Raw genomic sequence first — 19199 nt, forward strand, 5'->3', positions numbered from 1 at the left:
AATAGTTTGTCGTATTAAGCAATTATTTGTTATATCATTAAGATAGATACACACACACACACGTAGGTATTTAAATTCTGATATTTAGCTTCTCGACTGCTATACCTACACAGCAAGTCTTGATATAAATATCATATCACAAATTATTCTTTAAATGTATTAAAATAAATTTATTATAATGGCTGGAACCTGTTACATTACATCTGGTTGTGTGAATGCACAATGAATGGCTTGTAAACTGCGGAATAAAATGTTTTAATAAACTTACTCTTCATTCATTAGCCAATATTTATTTATTTATTTATTTTCTTATTTATTTATTTATTTATTCATTCATTCATTCATTCATTCATTCATTTGTTTTATTTATTTATTTACTCGCTGATTGAGCCATTTATTTATTGATTCGCTGATTGATCTATTTATTTATTTATTTATTGACTCGCTGATTGATCTATTTATTTATTTATTTATTGACTCGCTGATTGATCTACTGTATTTATTCATTGACTCGCTGATTGATCTATTTATTTATTTATTGACTCGCTGATTGATCTATTTATTTATTGACTCTCTGATTGATCTATTTATTTATTGACTCGCTGATTCATCTATTTATTTATTGACTCGCTGATTGATCTGTTTATTTATTGACTCGCTGATTGATCTGTTTATTTATTGACTCGCTAATTGATCGATTTATTTATTTATATATATTTATTTATTTATTTATTTATTTATTTATTTATTTATTTATTTATTTATTTATTTATTTATTTATTTATTTATTTATTTATTTATTTATTTATTTATTTATTTATTGACTTTCTCACTGATTCACTGACTAACATTGATTGGATTGATTGATTGATTGACAGATTGATTGATCGATTCATTCAGTCATTCATTCATTCATTCATTCATTCATTCATTCATTCATTGGTGTTTTAAAAAGATTACTATTGTTACATTAAATGTTGCACACTGAATATAATCTATGGGACAGCTCAAATCGTGTGCAAAAATCACATATTCATTACTGATTTCCTCACTGAGGAGTGCTGAAGGTTAAGTTTCGTAAAATATGAGCTGGAATAGAGCATTATTCTTTTGTTCATCACCATTATCATCAACAATAACAACACTTAATTCTAGGACTGCTATTTTTTAATTTTTCATTACCAAGAAAATACTGAATTTTGTATTTTTGTTCATTCATTCATTCATTCATTCATTCATTCATTCATTCATTCATTCATTCATAATCTGCAACAGCAGATTTTCTTGGTAGCAGCTACGAGTACAAAATCCTTTATTTCTGACGGATGAATTATCTTACTAGCTACTTTTCTTTCACATGCTGTCTGTATTTTCAGAATGTATGTAGAAATCTCGTAGTTTTCGTTCGTTTTTAGGTAAATAATAATGAACGATTTGTGGATTTTACACTTCTAATAATTGAAGCAAAATCTTATAATTATACGTAATTATATTGTTAAAATTTTCTAACTGTGTACAATGATATCGAAAATGTATTGAGTCTGTAATTACTTGATGTTGTAATTATTCTGGGTGTGTGTGGTATTAAACTATATCCAAATAGGTGTCGGAATTAATGTTCTAATTTAGTGGCTTGATAAATGTGTTTATGTTACGCCATTGATAAAGTGAGTTCCCATCGACACTTAACAAATATATTGGCTAATGAATGACATCATGGCTTTGTAATTATTTGTTGTGATTGTGTTACGTCATTGTGTTATGTGTGGGCTTTAAACCCTCCCTTTGACGTAATTTAAACTCAATGTTAATTGTACTAACATATTCTTACACCTTTTTTCTTCTTTCCCCCTCCACCCTTAACCACATCCTTTATCAACTTCCCGACTTCCATTAACACTCATTACATATCACGAAATTTCATACATTCATCTAATTATTTCAACCCGGTAATATTTCTCGTTTCCACTAAAACATCTTCTTATATTTCAATCTTTAAACATGTTTAAAAATATTTCTAACTCTACACAATTTCTTATTTGTAATATTTCATATTCTTTATTGTCTGATTCTTTATAATAACTTCGCACTTCTCATATTTTTTTTCTAATTCTTTATTTTCGAAACAATTTCTATATGCACGTATTGCACCACGCCTAAAACTGTCATCATATTACACAAATTACGCTCCTCTTGCAAATTATTTCACTAATATCACTGAAACTGTCACTCTTCTTCCTTTACGGCATGCCTTTCACGCGAACTACAACGCCCGCTATCGTATACTCATCGTTTCCTGCTCCTTTTGTTTATTTAACACTGTGTCTCACCCGCGTTGTTTCGTCTGATATTGCTTCCCATGCTTTTTTCACGATTCTGGCTTGCTTTTCAATATGGTATCTCCATTTATTCCTCTCTGTAATAACGCTCTTCAACTGTCGCTTTTTAACCTCTCCTCCTCGAATGCTCTGTTCTGTGCATATGCATTTGACGTTTCTTTATGCATTTTCTTACTTTTTAATTGCTTGCATTCTCTGTGCATATTGTTTTCTGTTCCTCTTGCATGTTCTTTGGTGAACCGCTTGTTAAAATATCCCCATCCTCTCTGTTTCACGATCCTTTAATTCGGTCTTTGAAACGGTGTTTCTTGACTTTGGGTCTTTGACATACAACAATCGAATCTTCTATTATTTTTGCATATCTGTCGTGTTTATTTATTTGTATGTGCCCTGGATTTATATCACCAAAATCGCCGCTTGCCTGCTTTCTCATTCGTCATTAATTATTTCGCAAATTTCTTGTATTTGGGATTGGACTCGATTGTTATTCTTTTAATCCTATTTACTTCTCCTGATTTATACTTGGATGGTATAATTTTTTTCGAACCAAAAATTACTTTCTCACTTTGAATGTATTTTTCGAATGATAACTACTTTAATTGAATTATTTTTTTTAATCGGAACTCATAATTTCACTTTTAATCCCAATTCTTTCATTGATCTTAATTTATATACGAACACTCTATATTGTGTTGAAACCAATTTTTTACTTTGAATCTTACTTTTCATTCATTATGATCGATTAACGAATAATTTCTTACAATTTTTTTAACTGAAAACCATTTCTCAACTTTGAATATTATTTTTATTGTACTTATTAAAATTTCAATAAATTCATGTTACCGGTATTTTTAATTGGAATGCAATATCTTTACTGTGAATATTTTTCATTCATTCTTATTCATAATGGAATCTTTTTTTTCTGGAAAAATCCTTTAAATTTGGAACTTATTTTTTTATTTATGATATACTAACTTATTTCGAATATATATTTCTCACTTCTAAACTGCATCCACTTCTTCAATTTGGGAGTTCTCTTTTCTTTGATTCTAATTTATACTTTAATAATTTATTATTTTTTTAAAAATGGAACTCGATTTTTCGCTTCTGATCTTGATTTATATTCGTCCCAATTTGTATTGGAACAATATTATTTTTGACCCAAACCCGTTTTTTTCTTCCCGGATCTCTCACAAAATTCGTCGCGTTCCTACATTTATTTTTCTCGCAATAACTTCTTCGTCATATTGGGACATTCCTACTTTAACCCACAAAAATCTAACTCCACTTTACTCTAACCACCTCCAACTAATGCTCACTGACCCATGTCGCTGACACTACTTCACTGACCCTTCCCGGAACCAAACCACAGAGCCTCAGGAGATAGATCTCATCTATCAGGTCCTGAAGCAAGCAGGTGAGATAAGCAGTAGTCGAAGTGTGTCCGGGGGCGGGGGCGGCCGTGCCTTGACTCCAGCGCCGCCGCCGGTGGGCTCGACGCCCAACAACCACCATAACGCGACAATGGAGGGCAATGTCATGCTGATGACCAAGTCGTCGTCGTCCGCGACCATGAAGCAGTCGGAACAAGCCAACGGGACGGGTTCCGCCGCGTCCAGCGTCGGCTCCCTCCACAGGCGCTCTGGTCCCGTCCAGCAGCCGCCACTGTTGCTAAGGGGAGCCGCTAGTTCCCTAACCGTGGGCCCCGTACCTCATGCATCTAGCTCAGGTGTGTTTGTTCCTTCCATGTGATTGGTTGTCTGTGTGTTTTATCTTGGTGTGTACTAGATGTTCTGCTGTGTTTAACATGTAGTTAGAAATAAATGCTGACTCCCATTGTGACCACGTGTTCAGACCCTTATCAACAGTTTATGGCCCACTTAAGGGGAGAGGTACAGCTTTCGCTAGTATAGCCTAATTATATGCTATTTCAACATTTCTTTCTTAGGATCTGTAAGCCCTTTGGAAATAAAGATTGGCATGCTTAATATACACCATCACCAAGGAAATTTAATGTTTTTTAAAACTTACTGGTTTTTTTAATTATGAAAATTTGTAGAGTATTTTATTCAACCGTGCAGTGCGTACACAATAACTAAAAATTGCTTATTATAGACTATTTAATTAAACTTTGCATGCACGTACAGTTCTCCCAAATAAACTTTCAATTTTTTCTTGGTTATTTAACGATTTTGTATCAACTATAGGGTTATTTAGCGTCGATGGAATTGGTCATAGTGAGATGGTATTTGGCGAGATGAGGCCGAGAATTCGCCATAGATTACCTGACATTCGCTTTACGGTTGCGGAAAACCTCGGAAAAAATCCAACCACGTAATCAGCCCAAGCAGGATTCGAACCCGCTCCCGAGCGCAACTCCGAATCGGCAGACAAACGCCTTAGCCGGCTGAACTACGCCGGTGGCTTGAACAACATACTCTACGATCTTTCATGTAGTCTAGATTGTCTAGTATAAAACAGTATTAGCTTTTTAATAAACTATACACTCTAAATTAAAGATCCTGCAATATTTTGTTCAGTTGCATGTACAGTAATGGCAAAAAAAAACCAGACCGACCCTTGTAGCTGATTTCAGAGCCTTGTTCATTCCAGAGCACGATAGACTGGGAACTAAGATTTTCGTGGTTCGAATCCTGCCTGGGAAGGAAACTCTTTTTGTTCCTTATTCAAATTTATTCCCAATACTTTTCGATTGATGGTAAAATTCATGTTCTGGGAATAATAAGTTATTTAAGTAGTAAAATATTGCTGGAATCGAAAAGTATTGGGAATAAATTTGAATAAGGAACAAAAAAAAGTTTCCTTCCCAGGCAGGATTCGAACCACGAAAGTCTTAGTTACCAGTCTATCATGCTCTGGAGTGAATAAGGCTCTGAAATCAGCTACAAGAGTCGGTCCGATTTTTTTGCCACTACTACATTTTCATTAAAATATCTTAAGTATTTTTGGTATTACTAGGTAGAGGAAGCGCAAAGAAAGCTTGCCCATTTGACTGATGCGCAGAGAACGATATTCGGTCCTGTGCCGCCATGCTCGTTACAGGGCTGCTATGAATCACCTAATGCTGATTAAAGGGCGCATTCGAAAGCGCGGTCTTGAGCTTTTCGTATCGAGGAGTGTTGCTCTACGGAGCGGTTTTTGATAAACATGCGAGAATAAATTGCTTGCCTAGTTCCTTTTAAAATTTTAACAAAAATGCCAAAATTATTGAACTCGAAACCGGAGCCGTAGAAGCTTTGCGTTTGCGTTACATATTCTGCATTTTATCCCTGATATCAGGAGTTTTATGTAGTTCGAAGTGTGTTTGTTAAATAACAGAGTTCTGTATAACATTATGTACTTAACAATGCCTCCCGTTTCGCTCTAAATTAGGAAGTGCTAATAAAACGTTACACAGTCAAACTAGGGAATTATTTATAACGATCATAAATTTATGAAAAACGAAACAGGCTCCTCTCGTAACATGAGTATATACAGATTAAAATAAACCAACCATAGTACCCTAGTTATCGGAACATTTTAATAAAATCACATAGTATTAGTGTTACGTAAAATATCAATTATTATACAATTGCATATTTCTTATAACATCTTTGTCATTTCATTCAATGATTTCATATGAAAAAAAATTCGTGTTTCTGTATTTTCAACAATTATATATTTCTAACATCTTTGTCATTTCATTCAAAGAATTTATATGAAAAAAAATTCGTGCTTCTGTATTTTCAACAATGTTATGTTATTAGTTACTCCGCAACAAGATTTAGGTTACGTTACATGCGCTGTGATTAATCTCACTCGAAACATCAAGCCAGCAGACGACTGAGAACTGTCGACAGTTTGCCAATCGAATCAAAGCGAGGTCGAGTGCACCCGAACGTTTCCGAAAGTTCGCGCAGCTTACAGTGGCAAGCTCTTCTTGCGTCTACTCCGCATCTACTTGCCGCTCCGCGGCTGAACAAAATACTCCGTAAATTTTCATAATTAAAGAAAATAACAGTTCCCTTCCTTAAAACATTAAAATTGCATAGTGATGTACAGATAGTATAATTTTTATTTCCAAATAACATAGATTCTAAAAAAAAAAATGTTGAAATATAGTAACATTCTATAGCTGTATGAAATACTGTGCCTGCTTAATTCTGAAATACACTCTGTTCCCTTATCTATCTCGCTCCTAAGTTATGGGCACAGCAGGTTTCCATCAGGAAACATCAACAAAGTAGCGACACAATCTGAGGTCGCTTTGATCTTTAGCGCTCATATTTCTATGACCTTGAGTCAGCTGTCGTACTGTCAATAAGATGACGAAGTGCTTAAGCCAATCTTCGCATAAAGTAAAACGAAAATACCTAAAACAAGTAGAGAGAGTTCGGCTCAACTCCCGACCGGGAACACGCACATGAGACATGCTTGCATGGCCGGCGTAGACTGCGTCATTAACGATTCATAATCTCCCACGTACCTCCAATTAGATGTAATATTTCATTAATAATAGCATTCACACAGTTAAATTTTTACGTGCATGTCGAACTCGTTCTAATCGACTAATATTAAAAAATGTGAACTTCAAAAATTGTCCTGCAAAATTGTATTAAATATTTTTCATCCGTTCACGATTTTTTCTTCTGTGAATATAGTTTAATTTAATTGAATGCTAGACTATCATTCGTAGTTTTCATTTGCGTCCGCGCTAAAAAAAATGCCTGGAAGAATGCATACTGGAAATTATTTTCTTAGGAAATAGTCCTACGATATTTTGTCATAATGAGTACTAATCTGTGTACAGAGTTGTTGAGTATGATGTCCGTCTGCATTCATACATTCCCGACATATTTTTATGAAATTGCTATTACCATCCTAAGACACCCTAAACAGTGTAGGCCTATACATGAATAGCCTATACGCTATAACGAACTTAGAGACGATGTAACAAAAGAAATTACAAGCATTACGGAAGTACGTAAGTAATTGCGTGTCAACAATCATTTCATCAAAATATGTCCGGAATATATCAATGCAGATGGACACTTTGAACAACTCCTGTAACATAAGGTTAATATTTATTATTGCTGTTTAGTCAACTCTCCGAAGACGGGTTGGAACCTCAGAAATTACACGAAATAAGGCATCATCCATGAGGCAACTAAGTCGTGAGATAATGGAGTAGGGTGACTAGTTCCTTCCCCCCCCTCCCTCAATTGCATAAGCTTACATCGCTGACTAGTAACATATTTCACTAATCAGAATTAAGATGTAACTTATACAAACAATTATTGTTATGAAATAAAAATATAAAGTCGGCCTGAGAGGCGCAGTCGGTAGACTGCTGGCCTTTTGTGCCCGTGGTTGTGGGTTCGATCACGGCCCAGGTCGATGGTATTTAAGTGTGCTTAAATGCGACAGGCTCATATCAATAGATTTTCTGACATGTAAAAGAACTCCTGCGGGACAAAATTCCGGCACACCGGCGAAGCTGATATAACCTCGGCAGTTGCGAGAGTCGTTAAATAAAACACAATTTCAATTTTAAAATATTGTATGCTTTGTATTGTTAATCAAAGTTATATGAGTAAAAATATACGGGAAGTCATGAATCGATATTAACGCCGTCTACGCCGGCTATGAAAACATGTCTGATGTGCGTTTTCCCGTCTGGGAACCTAGCTAAACATAGGCCCTACTGTACCTATAGTATGTACATGTACAAGAGTCCCCGGACGTGAGCTAATACTAGGGCACTGACTTGGTTCTGCGATCGATTTCGCGAATAACAAGATGCACATAAACAAATTTGGACAGCTCTAAAAGTAAATATAAGCTACATAGCATTACAAAGATATATTTTCACATACTTTTCGTTATGTTCAGAAGAATTATCAAAGAATTATTCGTGCTACATTGTCTCTATATATAATATCGCTTGTCACCTCGTATGTTTTTATTACGTAATTTACATGTAATGTTCCCGTCATTCACTTCAAAACACTCACCAAATTCCGCTGCAAAAATATGCGCCTGAGAACCTTTAACCTTCGGCATTATTATTCAGCAGGTACACTGTTTACGCATGCTATGATAGTAACTGGTGAACACATGGTCAATTTGAAACCACCGTAACGCACTCTATCTGTCCCCAATATTACAAGCATAGTTATTAGGAAATTTACGTCTAAATTTTTTGCCTTGTTCTACCGTACTATTTTTGTACTTTATGTACGTCTTCAAAATGTATATACAGTGACGCAGTGAATATCTAACCATTGCACAACACAACACACTACTGTCCCGAATGAAGCACCACTCACAACTGATCTGCCCATAGCTCGAGACAGCTCGGAGGGGAATGTAGGGGAATGCCGGTGAAGTGCCGTGTGTTCACGGAAGGAAATACCGGCTGTTGCGATAGGACCGTGCTGGTAAGCGGCTGAGTTGCGAAAAGATAGTTTTAACAGATACTCACTGTACCTTAGTAGAACTGTTCAGAATACCTTTATCTAATAAATTCTAGAATTCCTTAATGTATTTTGTTACTTTTACATCGTACAAATTTCAAGAGAAAGTATTGTTAGGCTGCAAAAAATATATCTCTACATTGTCACGGAATTATTTTTACCATTCGGACAAAATTTGCCAGCCATTTTCCGTCCAAGTTGTAATTTGGAGGTAGCATGAGGAGCTCATATCAAAACCCCAAGTGCGCGTGGTCTTTGATAAAGGACTCCAAGTAAAATCGTTGGCCAGTTCTCAACCGCGTTGAATTCCGACGCTGGTAAACCTCTACAGTTGAAGAAGACGTCGTGAAACAAAGTAGACTTACTACCACTATTGAAGTAATAACTGTAAACAAAAAAGTATCGGCACTTTATGGTTATATTCAACTTAGAAGACGTTTGAAGAATTAGTATTTCTGAAAATGAATAACATATACGAAAACCCAAAATACTTGCTATAGTCCTATGTAGAATTCTATGAAAATATCCCATTTGTCCAAAATATGTACAATTATATACATACTGTTAAATATTTATGTGTCCAAAGTTATTGCGGTACAATAATTCTCAAGGAATTTTATTTTATTTCTCTACATCAGGCAAATGAAGGAAAATAATACGCAATTACATAAAAATTCAGGCTGCAGTTATAATAAACACTCTAAAGGAAGGATTAATTTAAGAACCAAGTTCAAGTTCTAGAATATATCAAAATCTTACTTTAATATTCGAATGAGTGAATTTGCTTCTCTACTTAAAATTCTACGAATATGAAATTAATCTGTTCTAACTTTTAATTTGTTCAGAAATCACACACAAATTTATCACCCATAAAAACACGATGGAGCAATAAAACCACTTCTGGAATTCGTAGAAACTTGTTAAGTAACGATTATTACCTTTTCCATAAAATTGTGACGATGAAATTTTTAATTAGATTTTAGGAGTAAGAGATCCACCAAAATATATTTCATCAGGCAGTTTTATCACAGACGACATAAAGTCACAAACTCATATATTAATGAACGTCATTTTTCCCCTCTTTAATCGTAAAGCCGTTCTCTCACTCTGTCTTGGTTAGTGAGCATTCTCAAGTTGCAATGGCAATATATTTTAGATAAAGTAACCGTTTAACAAGTTCTTCTTCTAAGAACTTAGCATCTAATACCAATGTCATGGTTTAATTACGTCACCATCATCTCATCACCATAATCATCTGCAAAAGTAACGAGTACAGCCGTCTTTACATGGTATCCCTTGCAACACGTAAGGCGTCAATAAAATCCACATTAATGTATCTGTCATTAAGCAAAACTATTAAAATGAAATAGATTAATTTACAACATAAGATAACGCAGTAGTGTAGAGTAGAATACAAATCTAGTGGTCTACAATACAATACTATTCTTATAGTTGTTCATAATAGTAGAGACTAGAATTGCTGTACGTGTACAAATTCTTATATAGATAGATTTGAATAACATAGAACCTGAATGAAATTTTAGTACTTATACAGTAGATCATAATGGTAATAGCATAGACTGAAACTTGAATACTTCTGGATCACAATGACATAGAATAAAATTTCAATACTTGTGGAATAAATTTCGTTACTTCTGGATCGCATTGACATAGAATAAAATTTCAGTACTTGTGGAATAAATTTCGATACTTTTGGATCACAATGACATAGAATAAAATTTCAGTACTTGTGGAATAAATTTCGATACTTTTGAATCACAATGACATAGAATACAATTTCAATACTTATGGAATAAATTTCGATACTTCTGGATCACAATGACATAGAATAAAATTTCAGTACTTGTGGAATAAATTTCGATACTTTTGAATCACAATGACATAGAATACAATTTCAATACTTGTGGAATAAATTTCGATACTTTTGGATCACAATGACATAGAATAAAATTTCAGTACTTGTGGAATAAATTTCGATACTTTTGAATCACAATGACATAGAATACAATTTCAATATTTGTAGAATAAATTTCGATACTTTTGGATCACAATGACATAGAATACAATTTCAATACTTGTGGAATAAATTTCGATACTTTTGGATCACAATGACATAGAATACAATTTCAATACTTGTGGAATAAATTTCGGTACTTTTGGATCACAATGACATAGAATAAAATTTCAGTACTTGTGGAATAAATTTCGATACTTTTGAATCACAATGACATAGAATACAATTTCAATACTTGTGGAATAAATTTCGATACTTCTGGATCACAATGACATAGAATAAAATGTTAGTACTTTTGGACCACAATAATATCTAATACTTGTGAGCCACAATAACATAGAATAACATTTCAGCATTTCTAGATCACAAAAGCATAGAAAAAATATGAATACTTTTGAATCACAATAAATATTCAATTATTGTGACCTGCAAGAGCATATAATAAAATTTCTTAATTTGAATAAATGAATATGAATAAAACAAAATAAGTCCACACCTGTGGAGTAACGGTCAGCGCGTCTGGCCGCGAAACCAGGTGGCCCGGGCAAGTTACCTGGTTGAGGTTTTTTCCGGGGTTTTCCCTCAACCAAATACGAGCAAATGCTGGGTAACTTTCAGTGCTGGAGCCCGGACTCATTTCACCGGCATTACCACCTTCATTTCATTCAGACGCTAAATAACCTAGATGTTGATACAGAGTCGTAAAATAACCCAATAAAATAAAATAAATAAAATAAAACAAAATAACATTTCTATTCTTCTGGAATACGATCTTAAAATAAAATAAAATTCTTGTACTAATAGGTCTGAGTATTATAGAAAAGACTTCCTATTCTTATGGACGAAAATATTATAGAATGGGGTCCCTATCTTCCACATTAATAGCATCAATATTAGCGCGCTTCTTTTTCTGACCTTCATGAAATACACACATCACCTTGTTCGTCTTAACAAAAAAATCTTCACGACATTTTTTTCCATCTGACCTGATTAGTATCGAATAGATTCCAACATTTGTGAACCACTGAAGTATAATATAAAATTATCTCTTTTAGTATGTCTGAATAATTTAAAATAATATAGTACAGTAGTGGCTTGCTTTATAATAAGAACTTTATGAATACATTTTTCTGATAAGTGGTAATTACAAAATATTGGGAAAGAAAACATGATTGTATCATTGCCTGTAATAAAAGGCACGAAAGCACAAAATAAACTTATAATATTTTGGGGCAGAAGCGTATAAAGCGAAGTTTCTGTACATTTGTTCTAGACTAGAACGGAATTCAATTTAATTCCAGTACTTTTCCAGTACTGGTGGCTTATAAATTAGAAATAACCCATCCACAAAATTAGTATAGACCAACTGCACAATTGAAGCGTTCAGGAAAATTGTGTGTTGAATTACATAACCTCACTCAGCGTGTCGATAACCCCTCCGCAGTCGGGTTGCAGACTGAATGCCCCAAGTGACAATCGCCTAAATCACAATGGGAGTCAGCACGTAGTCGGAGTGGCCTGGACATGGCAGCTCATCTCTCAAGAGCTCTCACTGATGAGCGTATTGTCACGCCGCGCTCCACACTCGATAGTGAGCTCCATGTTGTGGGAGCCGGGGTCTCATGCAAAACGTTTCAGTTTCAAGGGAAATTGACACCAGAGAAACCAGTATTTCGTATGAGATTTGAAGAAATTCGTTCTCTTTATATGAGAAGTGGAAATTCAATTACACGCTTTTAAGAACGTAGTGAGAGAGAGGAGAATAAATTGAATTTGAATAATGGATTCTGAAATTAAACACATTACACGTATTCATAGAACGTTCGTTGTTTTAATGTTACTCTATTTGATAATCCCAGTTTCATGCATATTCTTTTTTCTTCAGTATCATAGCTGTAAATACATTTCCTGCAAACCTGTTAGACAGTGTTATGTAAATTTGTAGGTTACTAACAACAAAAAGTGAATAATTTAGCCCTATTTCACTTTTCTATAGTTTTGTCTTGCAGTGAAAATTAACACGTTTAAAAATAATTGTTTTAATTTATTCACGTTGTATCCTATCCTGTGCAAGATAGGAGTGCCATATCTGAAACGCATCTTAGGTTTTCTCGTGTTCTTCCTACCCTTGTACCACTCTCATTTCATGACAGAGAACTTTTTCTAGCAGTGAATGATTCAGGTTTTACAACATAAAAATAAGAACTAGACAAATCTTATAATCCTTATCTTACAAACACATGGCTATTGTATTATTTCTTAAACATGTTTAAATATTTACGCATCTTAATTACCGCTTATTATTATTATTATTATTATTATTATTATTATTATTATTATTATTATTATTATTATTATTATTATTATAAATTACAAAATTTAAAAGAAATATATTATTTCAAAATATTTGGTAAAAACGTTTGCTTCCATAACCCCTCTCTTCCTTATTGTTAAATATATTAACCACTTATTTTATTTGACGTTCGTGGGGGCGGCAATGAGACTGCGGGTTCCTTAAAAGCCATTTGTAACTAAGTAAATAAGTTCATTTCTGGATATTGGCTTCTGATAACGTATGTGACAGATATATTTACCATTTACTGTGTCTTCTCTGATAATGAACCTTCACTTTTCTCCCAAATTTTGAATGTTTTTACTGCTATAATTTAAACAAAACAGAAAACTCTAAATATTCTACATGCGCAGAAAGTGAAGTGAATAGATTATTCAGAAGAGGATTTAATTTGACTTTTTCCAATGCCAATTAAAACATTTACAAATTTAAAATACTTTACAGTGTTTCGATGGTTGGATCTACTATTAGGTAAAGAAACAGGGTGAAAGAAAAAATACGATAGCTAAATGAAGTCACATGGATGTAGCTACTTGTAACAATCCCAACAAGTATCTTCTCTTCCTGTTTTTTTTTACCTGGACACGAATGTAGATCGAATTATCAAAACGTTAAATTTTGTTATACTTTTGTTGCTTTTATATTAATTATTTTCAATACCAGTGAAAGAAGTTGAATTCAGATCTCTAATACAATACGTAGGAAATTATAAAAATAAAAACCTACAGATATGTATACAGAGTGTTTCAAAAGATTACCAACAAACTTAAACAGCATGTAGAGGGGTCAGATTAGAGCAAGTTTCGATTAGGAACCATATCCTCCGAACCAAGCCCGATATAGTACATGCACTTCAGTTACGCACTACGACATCAAGATGTTCTGGCGCTCAATCCTGTTCCATCCACCTCTTGACGCACGGTATATCATTGCAACTCTGCAGAAACTTCTTCCAAGAAGATTCTGTGAATCTGTCCATTCAAACGTGGTAGTAAGAGCTATGAATCGGTCATCTGATCACCGACAATACCTGCAAGTACGTTCATGTAAACCCTACTTGAATTTGAGTTCGAGTGGAACGAGTTAATGATCCGTCCAAATATGACTGTTGTGGAAATTGAGGAAGCCATCTCTCGTGAATGATGCTTTATTTTTAAATAAACAGGGATGATTCTGACAAAAGTACAACTTTCGTTGGCAAAATTGTATCCCTTGTGGGAAATCCCTCACATTCAATGCTGACCCTTCTGTGGATGATAGAGTGTAGCTGATTATCTTGTACTGAATCAGGTTTGCTTCAGGAACATGGGTTTCTATTCGAAAGTGGTTCTATTGTAATCCATCTACATGCTATTTAAGTTTGTCGTAACCTTTCGAAACACCCGGTATACCTTAAAATTTTACATACAGTTATTTACATTAATTGAAAACAAAAAAATTAATTAACTTTAAATTAATTCATACTTACTTACTGGCTTTTAAGGAACCCGGAGGTTCATTGCCGCCCTCATATAAGCCCGTCATTGGTCCCTATCCTGAGCAAGATTAACCCAGCCTCTACCGTCATATCCCACCTCCCTTAAGTCCATTTTAATATTATCTTCCCATCTACGTCTCGGCCTCCCCAAAGGTCTTTTTCTCTCCGGCCTCCCAAGTAACACTCTATATGCATTTCTGGATTCGCCCATACGTCCTACATGCCCTGCTCATCTCAAACGTCTGGATTTAATGTTCCTAATTATGTCAGGTGAAGAATACAATGCGTGCAGTTCTGTGTTATGTAACTTTCTCCATTCTCCTGTAACTTCATCCCTCTTAGCCCCAAATATTTTCCTAAGCACCTTATTCTCAAACACCCTTAACCTATGTTCCTCTCTCAAAGTGAGAGTCCAAGTTTCACAGCCATACAGAACAACCGGTAATATAACTGTTTTATAAATTCTAACTTTCAGATTTTTTGACAGCAGACTGGATGATAAATGCTTCTCGACCGAATAATAACAGGCATTTCCCATATTTATTCTGTGTTTAATTTCCTCCCGAGTATCATATATATTTGTTACTGTTGCTCCAAGATATTTGAACTTCTCCACCTCTTCAAAAGATAAATTTTCAATTTGTATATTTCCATTTCGTACAATATTGTCGTCATGAGACATAATCATATACTTTGTCTTTTCGGGATTTACTTTCAAACCTATCTCTTTACTTGCTTCCAGTAAAATTCCCATGTTTTCCCTAATCGTTTGTGGATTTTCTCCTAACATATTCACGTCATCCGCATAGACAAGCAGCTGATGTAACCCGTTCAATTCCAAACCCTCTCTGTTATCCTGGACTTTCCTAATGGCATACTCTAGAGCAAAGTTAAAAACTAAAGGTGATAGTGCATCTCCTTGCAGTTTCATGTTCATATTAAAATTAATCCTATATTTTATTAAAGAACACGTGCCGCATGTCATCACTCAATACGCCCCCTATAATCTCAGATATGGTGCTCCAAAGAGGACCTCGGGCGTAAAACATAGTAATTGACATTTTGGTCATAAACGAGATACGTACATTCTGCGTCTAATGCAGTAGTTAGTTTTCCAACATCTCAACAGGCGGCATAAGTATACATATTTTACTTTTCTGGTAACTATACAAACTGTTGCACGTATAAATGTTTACCTACCTAATAACTTCAAAACACTAAAACGTCACTTACCATGTTTTACTCTCGAACGCCTCAATTAAGTGTCAGTTTTATTCTATCACTACTTGAAAAAAATTATCAACTCCTCTATATTCTCCTTTCTCCAGTATCTGTAGTTTTTTTTTTTAAATAACACGAACTCACAAAATGGAGGGCACTGTAGCCAACATTTCGACTTGGAGATTGTGTGAAAATGTATAGCTTGGCTAATCAACTGTGTGTATATTATTTAGTGTGTAAATACCTGCAGCTTAGTTGGTGTTCTAACACGCATTTTTGAATGGTCTTTGGTTGGTAATCAATTGTATATCCCCAGGGACATTTAAAAGAGAGATGTACAAATCTGAAAATAATGTCAATTTTAAGTCAGAATTTAATTTTGTCATTTCGTATGTTACATAAAAGTGAAAATGAGAGAATATACTTCTTAAAATGAGCATTTACTTTCAAATATACATTTGTTTTAAAGCATATAGTTAAAATTTATATAAAAAAACAATTTAAATGAAACTGGGGAGTTTTTTAGTGTGTATATCTTATGAAACATTTTTGTTTTCTAAAAATGCCAGGCAAAAGATGATCAGCTCTTCATTTATTATTGGCTTCAATATATTTATATTTTTTTACATAAAATTCGAAAAACGTTTGTATCAAGTATTTAAATACAATTTTTGACATTATCTTCTTAGTGATCTGATCTACCTGCTGGCAATTTTAGCCCAATTATTCGCTGTTGTAAGATCTTCTAATCCTTTTTTGTTTATTTCAGAATCGTTAAACAATTTTAATAAATATAATAATAACTTCCTTACATCCCCATATCCTTGCAGTTTTATGTGGTATATCGCATGCATGCCTCATAGTCTCGCTTCTTAACAGCTTTGGCATCTTAATCTTATTTTTAAATGCACTTTTAATTGTGTGTAATTATCTCACAGGTTTACAGGCTTGCTTCGAAATTATAACAACTAAAAGAAACGTCTATATAACATTTTAAAACTAATACACTTTTCTTCAGCATGTTCTAAAATTGCATTACTTTTAATATTGAAACTAATGTCCTTAATACTTATGAAAATAACAAAGAATAATTGGCATAATGCTGAACATATATATGAATATCCCGTTTATGTTCAAAACACAAACACTTAAGTCCATTTCAAGTTAGGCAAATACTGTAATTAACGTTCTCCGTTTTAATTTCCAGCTAAAGTTTTAAGTACTCATTAATTCTTCTGCAAGATAAAATTTATACAAAATTAATACTAATATTTAATAGTGGTAAAACATATAGACCTATATGCCAAACTGTCTGGTAACAAATTAATTCAGTTGATTCTTAAAAATGATTTTAATAGGCGTATATTATGTTCTTCCTAATGTACAGGGTGTTGTAAAATATACTAAACATTATCTATCCATTTTTATTTACTTCTGCAGATTTACAATGCCTTAAGCATATCCATGCGTCCAAATTAATATTCTCATTTTTAGTTTATCCTAAAAATAGTAAATTGTTAGCTATTCATAATTATATTCTTAAGACTTCTGAAAACTGTGTTAAACGTAATGCGAGATTTTTTTAGTTTATACACCGTGTTACAAATGTCCAACATCCCATATTTCGTAACTAGTCCTACTTGTGGGCTAAATCATTATCTGTTGGATTTGTTATGAAGAGCTATTTTCTATGACTGCGTCATCCCTAAATACCTTTTGTTAAGGGATCCAAGAGATTTATTTCCCTTCCTATGTCTTCTCTGACACTGGAGTGAATATAGATCTCCAAACGTTAAATATGTGTGGATTTAGGAGATGGTGCAAATCCCCAAAGTTTCACATGAGCGATTTAGTATGATACTGAATATTCGCCTTCATGCCAGACTATAAACATTAACGTCCATTTTAAATTACGCAAAGACTTGAGTTAATGTTATATTAATCCGCTTTAAAATATCAAAAACCTTTACATATTTAACCTCATCAAATATATACACTTGATTCACTTATCAATTTGATATAGTAAAGAGGTTTACTAAATAAAAATGAAATATCTGTATTGTTAACATTGTGTTATTTTAAAGACAGCGCATATAATTATCAGGAATTTGTATCCAAGCGACCAATTATTTTACAAAGCATTTAGCAGCAAAAAAAGGATATTTTGAACATTTTTTTAAACTATGTTCTTTCATGAATGTCTGCCAAGAAGACTGTTTTCAAAGGCACCGTGCACTTATTTTTCATTTTTGGATTCTTCAAGACTCAAAACGTACAAAATACATTTTAATTAATAAAAAGAAAATATATTGGTGTCTTAGAAAATGGATATGCATCATTCAATCTTAACCACAAGGCACAGAATTTAGAAAAATGAAATCTATTTAAAGCAATGTAACAATGTTCTAATTGTGCCACGTGTTAATATATCAGTTCATAGAAGGTGTTCAAAATGGCCCCCATTCACTGCATAACTCTGCCTTTGACATTTTTTCGTGTTTTGAGCAACTCATTGGCTTGATCTGTTGTATTTCATCAGTCTTCGTAGACCCTCCACTTCAAATAGCCCCACAAAAAATATTGGTTGAGATCAAGAGATCTTAGGGCCATTAAAGAACCATTGTTATTAAATTGTTTTTGATTAGCTTTTGTCTGTGATTATTTAATTCATATCCCCCTTATTCTTAATAGTGGTAAATTGATATAGGCCTACTGAAGCGTTTATTTTTGTTATGTACACATACCTTAGGATCATAAATTTGAGGAAATATTTACAAATTAATAGTTTATAAATGATAAAAAATATGATTTTGTACGTTCTGATACCTGAAGAATCTAGAAATTGAAAAATAAACAGATGGTGTCATTGAAGAGACTCTTTGGCACACCGTTTATAAAACATAATTTTTGAAAACATGTTCAAAATAAAATTACAAATAAGAAAGCTGCAAGCAGTGTTTACTCATCTTGTATTTAATTTAGTTTGGATCTCATGTTCTGTGTTGCTACGCCAAGCGTAATTAATGTCTTAATAGTTCATTACGTTATAAATTTGATAAGTAACATCTAACAGAATCTAGGAAAAGTTAAAAAAAAAAAAGGACAAGATGCGAATTTATCATTAAAGTGTATTATCTTTCTGGCGATCGTACTTTTCTCGGATTTTTTGTATTGCAACTATAGATTTTACGGTAAAATTTCGCAAGGAAAAATATAAAAGTTTGATTTATTCCTTAAGTCGTTAATTTTAAATAGAGTTTTGCGTGTTTGACATGTTATATAATATGGGGCAAATTAT

General features: G+C 33.5%; 1 protein-coding gene across 1 annotated transcript in view; it reads left to right on the top strand.

Moving 5' to 3' along the window:
• The window catches only part of LOC138695208 (uncharacterized), a 666755-nt gene that overhangs the window by 556050 nt on the left and 91506 nt on the right, over positions 1–19199 (top strand). Inside the window, exon 14 of the mRNA XM_069819668.1 lies at positions 3712–4068. Coding sequence (XP_069675769.1) covers positions 3712–4068 — 357 coding nt within the window. The remainder of the gene's footprint in view (positions 1–3711; positions 4069–19199) is intronic.

Source organism: Periplaneta americana, chromosome 2 (genome assembly GCF_040183065.1).
Source record: "Periplaneta americana isolate PAMFEO1 chromosome 2, P.americana_PAMFEO1_priV1, whole genome shotgun sequence".
Taxonomy (NCBI): Eukaryota; Metazoa; Arthropoda; class Insecta; order Blattodea; family Blattidae; genus Periplaneta; species Periplaneta americana.